Here is a 12,544-nt window from a genome sequence, read left to right on the forward strand (position 1 = left end):
GGCCATGGCAGGAGAAAATCATAGCCATCTTGATTACTACAAAGTTTAAGAACAGTATTATAAAACAATTTGAGCAACTGGGAATCGATGTAAATACCAACCAAGAAGATCTATTAAAATCGCAACCCAGCATGGAGAGGTCAGAACGAGACCCATTGACTTCACTATCAGTCTTGCCGAGGTCCACGAATTGGCAGACACCACTGTCAATTACTTAGAAATATAGAAGGTGGATTTCCAGGAGGAGGACCTGCAGCTCCTGGAACAGGTGACAGTTTTACTGGCTCGGGCACGGATAGTAAGAAATGGAGCAGATCCGACTGTGAAGCAAATCGCGTTAAACGATCCACACGTGCAGAAAACAGTTGATAATCTAACCTCGGTGATTTCGAGTCACCGATTTCACATTGACCAGATTGGTAAATTTGAGTTAGATAAATAAACGTTTGTGCCTCGCGCTGAGTTTCCGCCACTCATGGAGTGGCCTCTCGGCAAGGTGGATGTCGATTTATATGACAAGAACCCCGGAGACTGTATGTATCTGCTACCTTTAGCGAAAGGGGTAGGGTCTTGCGCCTAAACCTCTCCACCAGAGCAAATCGAATGGTTCCAAAGGACGAATTTCTTGAATTAATAGTAATGAACTCTGGAGTTATCATACTTGACTGCTCGTTGATACATGAAATAACTAAATACAAATTAAGAATGTAGATGATGCTCGTGATATTCGTGTTAGTCGGAGCCTACCGTCAGTCACGCGTGCATCCTCTTTGATGTCTCCGGTTGATTGAGAGTTAATCTGTAAGCAGGACGGCGAGGCACGATTAATCTTCTTTACTGCGTTCCAACAGTTCGTCACTTCTTTAATGCCCTTAAAAACATATACGTTTCTGGAAAATGTTTAAAGAAGGGTATTTAATCACATGAATTTATTCGGGCATCCTATCCGAATTTATTCTAAAATTTTGTATTTTTATTTAATCGATTACTTTCGAATATAAATTTGTATTGTAATGTTTTAAAATTTCACGTCTTAATGACTAATTTACGCAATAATGATGTTATACAAATTCACATGAAAATATGAAGACATGAAAACTGCGATAGCTCAAAAATAAAGCAAATATGTATTTTTACATTCATATAACTTTCTGCACATAGTTTATATATTATTTAAAAATATGCTAGTTCTTTAATACTTGCGTAATGTAAACAAACATGTGAACCGTTACTTGTAAAAACACTCATAAAAATATATTTCTCGTTTTTCTTAATAAGTTGTTGACAATTAAGAACATATTTCGGTAATTTGTTTTACATTTCAGTAAAATTTTTTCATAAAGTATCTTATTTTGTACACAAGTAAATTGGATAATGTCAAGATCAAAGCTGTACGTTTATAATATGTATAACATAGATTAAATACATTATAGTTTGGATTGGCAAATCAAAGTATTCAAATTTGTGGAATTAATATTTTTGAAAATATTGAGCTTATGAATTATTATTCTTCATGAAATGATAAAGGGAAAAAGTAACGCAGATCCAAACACGGCACAATTGAACAAAAAAAAATCAAAACAGCAATAACCGAGAATCATTGCTTTCTTTAAAAATAAGTCATCAAAAATAGTTACTGAAAGATCTTCTTTTAATTTGTATTCTTAAAACATGATTAGTTAAAAATTGTGATGTGACGGGCAAAGCTACCTCGTTTTGTAAACAGGAACCAAGAGCTTAATATGTTACTTTTTCAATATTTTTTCCTTTCTTCTTGCATATATATTTACGTTATTCATTTGTAAATTTTATCTTTTTCTACAAAAGTAGGGGTTAAAAACATTAAAAGGCACCAGAAATGAAGAAAATTTAATAAAACAACATACTATTTTGTTCACATTACTGCGTTTTAGTTACGTTTTCCGTAATTGTCTACCTACATTTCTAGATAAACAGAGAACAAAAAATTAAAAGAACGGCCTAATTTTATGTTTTTACATACAAGGCAGACGATAACTAAGTATACTGGACAAATATACTTTTGAACAATATTGAATAGATATTGGAAATGGTAATAAATACACTTATCTCAACAGTTTGTTTGTATATGTTTCGTTGAAAACACACAAATAACAGTTGAAATCTATAAAGCCTATGTGAATATTAATGTGGTCATATTCCATTTATCATTGGGCAGTAAAAACATAAAATTTCTGTTTATTCTATATAACAGTAGTAATAAGTTTAGCGGTTGCTCGAATGGGCAGCTGGGTTGTATCTGAGGATCCTCAACCGGGGCGGAGCTAGCACGTGCGTGAGGCCGACGGGGGAGACCGTGGTGGTCATCTCATTCGCCTCGCCGGCCGCGCTGAAGAGGCTCACCGCATGGGGAGTGGAAGAGAAGATCGAGTTGCCAAGCGACCATATACCCATCCTCATGTGGTACCGCGCCCCGGGCCCGGCCCGGAGTCATCGAGAATAGGAAAGAAGAGGCGGAATTGACTCGGTTCGGAGGTGGCAGCTGTAGCGCATGGACGAGGATGCGCTGATGGCTGCGGTGCACGCGACAGACTGGTCCCCAGGCCCGGCGGGTGTCGTCTACACGCAGGTCACGGAGCTCCAGCGAGCCATGACAAAGGCATGCGAAATCACCATGCCATGGGCAACGAAGGAGCTTCCGAGGTCGGTGTACTGGTGGAGCGTCGAGCTCACTGCTCTCAGGGAAAGAGCCCATCGAGCTAGCCGCCGATACACCCGGGCCAGACGCGGAAGAGCGGCCGCGGCGGAGGAGGAATCCGCCCAGCGCAGGGAGTGCAGGCGCACGAACAAGTGCCTGCGCAGGTTGATCAAGAAGGCGAGATCCACCGAATGGAAGGCGCTACTAGAGACGCTGCATCGGAACCCGTGGGGTCGTCCGTATCGCGTCGTGTTAGGCAGAATGAGGGGGTGGGCTCCGCCGCTTACGGAGAGCATGGAGCCTGTCTTCGCGAAGCGGGTCTTCAACGCCGTCTTCCCGGCGTCACCTGGGGTGGAGAGGACGGCGGAGGAGTCCCCGATGACGTGATCCGATGTCTGATGGACAGACGACCTCGGGGTAACCTCCGAGGAGCTGAGCCGATCCATTCGGAAAATGGGAGCGAGATCCATGGCGCCGGGACCGGACGGGTTCCCTGGACGAGCCTGGGTACTCGCGTCGAGTGTCGTCGAATCAGGATCAGGACCCTCTTCACACAGTGCCTCCGGGAGGGCAAGTTTCCGGAGTGCTGGAAGAGGGCCAAGGCGGTGCTGCTGCCGAAGGTGGGCAAGTCCAAACAGTCTCCGGCGGCGAGCAGGCCGATCTGCCTGTTGGACGAGGGTGGGAAGCTCTTCGAGAGGGCGGTAGCCAGGTGGCTGTGGGACCACCTCTAAGGAGCTGGTCCGGATCTGGATGACCGACAGTTCGGCTTCCGGCAGCGGCGGTCGACAATTGACGCAGTCCAGCGCATCAGGAACCTGTCGGAGACGGTCTTCCAAAAGGGCGGGGTGATGCTGGCCGTCAGTTTGAACATCGTCAACGCGTTTAATTCCCTGCCCTGGACTGCCGTCGGGGTGGCGTTGGGGCGAAACGAGGTGCCCCAGTACATGGCGGCGGTGGTCCGTAACTACCTGTCCATCAGACGTTTACAATATCACGGTAATGAACGTAGAGAGATGCGCTGCGGGGCCCAACAGGGGTCGGTACTTTGTCCGATCCTTTGGAACTTAGCGTTTGATACAGTGATTCATGGCTCGCTCCCCGGCGGCGTGAGTGTCACTTGCTACGTGGATAACACTTTCGTCACGGCGAGCGGTCGCGAGTACGGGAGGACGACCTGGCTCACCGAACTGGGAGTGGCCTTTGTGGTTAAGGCCATATAACGCTTGGGGCTTCGCGTCGCGTCGGAGGAGACCCAGGCGATCTGGTTCCACAGTGGCACGAAGCGGGAAGCGCCGTCGGTCAACGTACGAACAGGAACGGTCTACGTGGGTGGAAAGGCAATCCAGATCCGGGATACGATGAAGTATCTCAGCCTCGTGCTGGACGGCCGATGGACCTTCGAGGACCACTTCGAGCCGCTCGCCCCTCGCCTGGAACGAACGGGTGTGGCGCTGTGCTTGCTCATCCCGAACATCGGAGGGCCGGACGAGAGAGTGCGCCGCCTGTACGCTGTAGCCATCCATCGAATGGCCTTGTATGGTGCTCCGGTATGGGCGGCGGACCTGATGGCCAGCGACAAGAGCTGTGCCAGACTCGCTAGCGTCTGCCGCAGACTGGCCATCAGGGTGGTGAGGGGTTATCGCACCCTCTCACACGAGGCGGCCGCCGTCCGGGTGTGCCTCCGCCACAGGGCCGTCGGAGCCATCATCCCGGTCCTAGACGCCTGGATGAAGAGCGGATCAGGCGGACATTCCGCCACACGCAGGTGCTCTCCGGACACGGGAGTTTCGAAGAGTACCTCAACTCGACCGGGCGTGAGGTAACGCCAGGGTGTTCGTTCTGCAACGCGGAAGTGGACTCCGCGCAGCGCACTCTGGAGGAGTCTCTGGCCTGGAAGGTTGAAGGACGGGCACAGCAGAGTGTTGTAGGGTGGGACCTCTCACTCTTCGCCATCGTGCCTAACATGGTGGAGACTGAGAGGAATCGGCAAGCTGTGGCCTCCTTCTTCGAGCAGGTGATGCTGCAGAAGGAGGCAGCGGAGCGTGACCGAGAAGAAGGAGCCCAGGCCCGCTCTCGCTCCGGAAGGTGTTTCCGGCGAGCCTGCGTCGCGCTCGCCGGATCACGCGCCGGACGTTAGTCCTACGTGGTCGGATAACGTCCGTGGACGAGCCCCTGACGGTCGAGGCTGTCTCTCTGGCCAGGGGGGATGACGGGGTGGTCTGTTGAGGGACCGACCTCCCGGGGATCGCGGTCCAAGGAGGTGTCGATGTCGCACGGTGGTCTGCGCGGCACTGCCGAAGAGCCAAGAGGAAGAAGTGCGACGCGCGAAGAAGATCCCAGCAAGGCGAGCCGTGGGGGAGCGTCGGACGGCTTGGGTGCCTGACGCTTGATTTCCCGGCGCTCCTCTTAGCGGAGACGGCGGACCACCGCGGGGGTTTAGTCAGTAAGAATCCGACAGACCCCTGGCCCCTCCCTCAGGGGGCCGGGACATCTTTTGATGATTCCCACGGGTTAAAAAAAAAAAAAAAGGAAAGAAAAGTAATAAGTTTAGCGAGGTGTTTTAGACATGTTCAAATATTTAAGTCATAATCTACCTTGCAAGACGAAACGCAACCCAACAATGGCAGCTAACCCATCACTGTTATAAGTCTTGCCTAAGAATTTTTTAACTTTTCATATTTTATAGCTATCATAAGTTTTTTACCAATATAGATTCTTTATACACGAAGATGCGCATCTTTTTTTCTTTCAATAGCTCTTTTCTTAATGTTTTTTTGAATAAAAAGTCATCAAGAGCAAAATCTTCCTAACCATTTCATGGGACACATAAAAAATTTTGTATATCATTAATATAAAACCAAATCGTCACCATTTTGATTAAGAGGCAAGAAAAATTATATTGCTAAAACCATCCCCTGTGTTTCAAATTTATTAGTTACAGTGTGAGTAAAAAATATTAATTATAGTCGTTAACATTTCAAAAATTTTTAATACTCCTTTTAAAAATATATTATTTGTAGATGATAAAATCTGTGTTTTTTTATATGATGATTTTTTAAATTTTATTTGAGTAAGTTTCTTCCATTCATTTGGTAATTTAAATATTACTCAGCACTTAATTCAAATAGTGTTGAATGAGAAGTAATATCTAATATACAAAGACCCCATCAAAGCTGAAGAATGGTAATAAATAGTTCTAAAACTAATATCATCATAGACAAAGATGAAAACAATTTTTAACGTATGGTCCTCATTAAACCAACCAAATAAACTCCTCTGTTGGTCTTTATATGCCAAAATAAAAAAATTAAAATTTTCATCTTTTTAATCCTTTACTCATTTAAATGTAAGTATCTAATTTTATAAACATTTGCATATAAATTTGGCAACAATCTTCCTATCAAATTACTTGAAATAGTTTAATTATTTCCAATTCAACGACATAGAATTTGGAATATTATTTTACCCTAAGGAAACAACCCTAAATTCGAAACTTCAAGAATCGGTAAAAATGTTCATAATGGAATAGGATCGTAAGTACATGGCAAGAACGACAACCAAATGGAGTAAAAACCATTGGTTTAAGAAAATAGCCACTTGGATCGCATTTTAAACGTTGACCGTTTGAATCTTGGGTATGCTATACCCACATGATTAGACACTTCATCATGCATGTTAATCATGCTTAGATCTGCCATTGCCTGAAGCTTCTCACCTTCCTAACCTTTTTAAATTCGCTTTACCCCATTCTCCTTAAACCATTTATTGATGTTTGTGCTATATATATTTGAGTTTTCTCTGTTGAATAGTTCGCATGCCTAAATATTCCGCATATAAGGAATCTGAGTTAATTTTGTTTATATTTTTTAAATTCATAAGGACGAGTAACGTTTCATGTTTTTACATGAATCAATAATTACTTTGATTAGTTGAATGATTCATTAAGCCCCTTCAATGGAACTAATCTGTAAAAAAAAAGAAACAAGTAAGGTTCTAATATAATAAGTGAGACAATCAAATTTGATTTTTGACGTTTTAATTATTATCTTGGAGAGTAATAAACAAGAAGTGTTATTTACATCCAATAGTGCCGAAAATATTTCATATGTTTTGAGAAAAATTGAAAATGTACTTTTATTTATATTTACTGATTTAAAAAAAAAATTCTATATTGAATTTGAAAGACATGCAAATAAGTCGAGTGATATGTATTTAAAACTTGTATAATTATCGTTGCATTGCAATTTAAAAATTTTATTTACCCTTCATTTTGTCCGAAGGTTTTCGTGGAACTTCTTAGAAAGGAATTAATAGGATATCGTGTTGAAATAACACCAGACATACATATACTTAAACAAGAAGTAAAACTCTTTAGTATAGTTTTCGCTTAATTATATTTTATGGTGATAGCAATTTTATAATATATTCGTTTCTTGCAATAAACATAATTTTGCAACATGGTTTTTCTAACTAAAATTATACTATTTTATAAAAATAATTTGTTATATATAAGATAAATTATTAAACAATTTACAATATGCATTTTAAAAAATGAATCTAATATACATTCTGACTCATAATTAAATTCAAGATTCTAATAAAAATACATTGTGCTTATATTCACGTTTATTTGATACTGAACTTCAAAATACTTAAAATGAACAATTTCAATTGTGAATTTCGAAAATTCAGTTTTAAGAAAGTAAAATAGTAAACATAAAATGGGCGACTGATTTACTGAAAACTATTTACTTACTTGGTACTTCATAATCTTAAAGAAATTGAAAGCTACATATATGTAGAAAAAATTTTTCACGAAGTTTGCTGCATTCTTTGAAAATTTAAATTTTTACCTTTCAGAACAAAAATTTAAACATTCCATATATTATAAAAAGCAGGAAAACACCGTTTAATATTCATATTATTTACAATTTCCTGGAAAGAAACATTGCTAATAGCTTCGCACTTTTAGACATTAAAATATATTATTTTAATACAAATTATTCACATAATTAATAAACACCTTCTTTGAACAAGTATGGATTTTACCGAGTGTAACTTTTAATCATATATTAATGCGATATTTATTACAAATTAGAAAGTCTTTCAATTAATTTTTCTCTTTTGTGGTTCTAGTTTTCATAAAATAATTAAAATGACATATATTTTTTTCTTTCCTAATGATATTAATATTGGCATATTCTATATTCGTTAAATAAAAGTTCATATTTTACTGTATATTAAGACATGCAGTAATTCGAATAGAGTAAATACAAACTAAAAAATAATTTAATAGGCTAAAAGATATTAAAATTAATTTCTTATGTATGAGTTATTTTATTATCGTCATGTAGGTTATTTCTCTGTACGCAAAGTTATACTCTCGATGCAGCGGGTTGGTCTCTCGGATGGCAAGGTCTTCAGTACAACGTTTGACTTTATACCAACTGGAAACGTTCTTAAGCTGCTTCACGCTCTACTTTAATATTGAAACCGTGAATTCAGGTGACTATTACCAATAGTGTACAGAGAATTTGCTACAGGAAAACCTGGTTAGACCGTTGGAATCACAGGATAGGTGATGCAACTGACGTAACTGTGCGTCTCTCAAGAAGGGTGTAACCGCTCTCGAAAGGTCTGCCTCTCGATGTTGCTATTCATATATGGAAATAAGGTGTACGCTGCTAATGTGTCTTCTAATTTGTTTCCGCGTACACTAAGCGAGACACATGCGAAGGCGCGTTAGGTTTTTGGAACGTAACGCCTTCGTTTAAATGTTTGACATTATACCTGTTGGTAACGCGCTCGCACGGTTTGACGCACTACTTTAATATTCAAACGGTGAACGCATGTGTCTATTGCTAACACCCTACGTCGGATTCATTCCCGGAATATCAGGTTTGACTTTCGGAATCGCGGATATGTGAAGCTAATAGCTTAGCCATGCAAATCTCAAAGAAGGTGGTAACGTTCTCGAACGCTTTGACTCTCGATGCTGCCACTTGTACACAAATACGTGGTGTCCATCCGCTAAAATGTCTACTAATTTGTTTCCGTGCACACTGTGCAGGACACTCGTTTCAGCGGTTAGGTTCTCGAAAGGTAATGTATTGGTAACAGGAATGATTTCATTGGAATTGGTAATGTTCCCCGACGGTTTTACTACCTACAATAATATTCATACCGTGAATTAAGTTGTCGCTTGCCGATACCCTTCGGGGAATTTATTCCCGTATTACCTGATATGATTCTCAGTATCACAGGATAGCTGAAGCTCTCGACCTAGGCGTAAGAGCATGAACGAGGATGCTAACTTTCGCTCGAACTGTTTGATCATCGATATTCTAATTCATACATGAATTTAAGGTGCCGTTTCTAAAATGTCTACTAATGTCTTTCTCTAAACACGAAGTTATATTCTCTATACGGGGCGTTAGCTCCTCGGGCGGTAATTCTTTCGGCAAGACGTTTTATTTTATGCCAATTGGCAATGATATCAGGGAGTTGGACGCTCTACTTTACTATTCAAACCGTGAATTATGGTGTCTATTGCCCATATTGTTCAGCGCATTTACTCCAGCAATAACAGTTTTGACTCTCCGAATCACTGGAGAGGTGAAAATGTTGATTTATCGGTTCGAATGTGGGAAAGAGGGTGGTAACGTGCACGATTGGTTTAACGCTCGATCTTCTTATTCATGCATGCAATTAAGGTGCCCGTCACTAAAATATGTACTACTTTGTCTCTCTGATTACGTTGTTATAATCTCGATACAGCGGGTTCTGTTCGCGAAATGGAAGGCCCTCTGTGTAAAGTTTGACTCTCTACAAGTAGGTAACCTCCTACGACGGTTTGACTCTGTACATTGCCTCTCCAATCGCGAATACTGTTCAGCTGATTTACTCCCGAAATATTTGAATTGAATCCCGAAATCACAAGAGGGATGAAGCTATTGTCTTAAACCTTCGTCTCTCACAGAAGGTGGCAAAGTTCTTGTGTGGTTTGACGCACGATCTTCTAATTCTAGTCACGAATTGAAGTGCACGTCACTGTAATGAATGTTAATTTCATTCTCTGGACAGGACGTTATACTCTCGATGAAGCAGGTGAGGTTCGCGTATGGTAACGCCTTCGATAAAACGGTTGACTTTATAGAACTTGGTAACGCTCTCAAACGGAATGGCGCTCTTCCTTAATATCCAATCCGAGAATTAAGGTGTATACTGCCAATGCTGTAGATAATTTACTCCCGGATTATCTGGTTTGACTTTCGCAATCACAGAATATGGAAAGCTATTTACCTAGCCGTTCGAATCTCAAAGAAGGTGATAGCTTTCTCGAACAGCTTGACGCTCGATCCTCCTATTCATAATGAAATTATGGTCCCTGTCTCTAAAATGGTTACTAATTAGATCCTCTGAACACGAAGTTATACTCTCGATGAAGCAGTTGAGGTTCGTGGAAGGTACGGCCTTCGGTAAAACGTTTCACTTTATATGAATTTGCAACGCTCCCAATCGGCTTGTCGCTCTTCTTTAATATTCAATCTGAGATTAAATGGAGTCTATTGCCAACACTCTTCCGCGAATTTACTCCCGGGATACCTAGATGGCTCTCGGTATCCCAGGTTAGCTGAAGACATGCGCTGAGCTGTTCGTCTCTTACGCATGGTAACAACGTCCTCGAGCTGTTTGATGCTAGGTCTTCCAATTCATCTATGAAGTTCAATTGCCCGTCACTGAAATGAATACTAACTTCTTTCTCTGAACACGAAGTTATACTCTCGATGCAGCCGGATATCTTCTCGGAAGGTACGGCCATCGACGAAATGTTAGACTCTATACAAATTGGTAACGTTCTCAAGCGGTGTGAGGCTCTACTGTGTTATTCAAACCGCGAACTAAGGTGTGTATTGCCAAAACTCTTCTGCGGACTTTTTCCTGGAATACATGCTTAGACACTCGGAATCAGAAGATAGGTATAGCTATTGACTTAGCCGTTCGTATCTCACAGAAGGTTGCAACGTTATCGACTAGTTAGACAGTCGATTTTCTAATTCATACATGAAATTAAGGTGCCCATCACTGAAACGAATACCAATTTATTTCTGTCAACACGAACTTATACTCTCGATGAAGCCGGTGAGTTTCGCGGAAGGTAACGCCTTCGGTAAAACGTTTGATTTTATACAAATTGGATACGCTCACATTCGGCTTGACGCTCCACTGTAATATTCAAACCGCGAATTAAGGTGTATATTGCCAAAACCCTTCAGCGGATATTCTTCCGGAATGGGGAACCGAATGGGTTTTGCTCGCCGAACCATAGGATAGGTGAAGCTGTTGCCTTAGCCGTTCGACTCTCACAGATGGTGGTATCGTTCTCGAACGGATTGACCCCCGATCTTCTTATTAATAATGAAACTAAGGTCCAGGTCACTAAAATGTTTACTAATGTGTTTCCCTAAACACGTAGCTATACTCTCGATACAGCGGGATAGCTTTTCGGACGGTAATGCATTCGGTAAAACGTTTGACTTTATAGCAATTGGTAACGTTCTCACAAGGTGTGACGCTCTATTTTAATACACACTCCGCTAACTAAGGTACCTATTGTGTCAATACTCTCAGCGGATTTACCCTCAGATTACCTTGTTTATCTCTCGGAATCATAGGATAGGTGGAGCTATTGACTTATCCGTTCGACTCTCAAAGAGGGTGGTAACGTTCTCGAACGGTTTGGTTATCGAAATTCCAATTCAAACATGAAGTTTACGTGCCCGTCATTGAAATGGAAGCCAATTTCTATCCCTGGACAGGAAGATATCCTCAAGATATAGCGACACATTTTTCCGGCGGTTAAGGCATTCTGTGAGAAGTTAAACCGTACACGAAGATATAATGTTCTACAACACCTGGACGGCATGCTTTAATATTCGAACCGTGAATTGAGGTTTCTATTTCCAGTACGGTTCAGCGAATATAATTCAGATGTACCTGGCTTTTCTCTCGGAATCACAGGATATGTGAAGCTATTGACTAAGCTGAGCGATTCTGAAAGAATGAGATAACGTTACCGAACGTTTCGACCATCGATCTTCTACTTCATACATGAACATAAGGTGCACGACACTAAAATATAAACTAGTCTGCTTCTCATATCACGAGAATATACTCTTGAAGCGGCCGGATAGCAGCTCCGAAAGTTGGGATATCCGTAATATGTTTGACTCTGTACCAATAGGTAACGTTCTACAACGGGCTGGCTGTCTTCTTTAATATTCAAACCGCGAATTAAGCTGTCCATTGTCAATACTGTTCAGCGGATTTGCTTCAGGAATACGTGGTTTCACTCTCGGAATCACAGGATAGGTGTAGCTTCTGACTTAGCCGTTCGACTCTCAGAGAAGGTGGTAACGATCTCGAATGGCTTGACCATCTATATACTAATTCATACATGAATTTAATGTGCCCCACACTGAAATGTATTCTTGTTTGGATCCATGCGCACGACATTATACACTTGATACGGTGGGTTTATGTTTGTTGGAGGGTAAGGACTTCGATAAAACGTTTGACTTTATCCCATATGGTAGCGCTCTCGAACGGCTTGACGCTATACATGGACATTCAAACCGTGACTTAAGGTGTTTATTGCCCATACTCTTCAGCGGATTCACTCCCGGAATACCTGCTTATATCTCAGAATCGCAGGATAGGTGAAGCTATTGCTTTGTCGTTCGACTCCGAAGGAAGGTGGTAACGATCTCGAACGGATTGGCCATCTGTCTTCAAACTCGTAAATTAAATCATAGTACACGTTATAAAATGGATACTAACTTGGTTTTGCGAACACGATGTTATACT

The 12,544-nt window shown here is 41.6% G+C and overlaps 1 protein-coding gene across 1 annotated transcript; it reads left to right on the plus strand.

Moving 5' to 3' along the window:
- Positions 1-4,035: 4,035 nt before the first annotated feature.
- LOC143221152 (uncharacterized) lies at positions 4,036-4,809 on the plus strand (the record flags this gene model as incomplete). The annotated part of the gene is made up of 2 exons (XM_076446663.1): positions 4,036-4,305; positions 4,443-4,809. Coding segments are annotated over exons 1-2 (637 nt in total), but the record flags the coding sequence as incomplete, so codon positions are not given.
- Between the last annotated feature and the right edge of the window lie 7,735 nt (positions 4,810-12,544).

Source organism: Lasioglossum baleicum, unplaced genomic scaffold, assembly GCF_051020765.1.
Source record: "Lasioglossum baleicum unplaced genomic scaffold, iyLasBale1 scaffold1987, whole genome shotgun sequence".
NCBI classification, from domain to species: Eukaryota; Metazoa; Arthropoda; class Insecta; order Hymenoptera; family Halictidae; genus Lasioglossum; species Lasioglossum baleicum.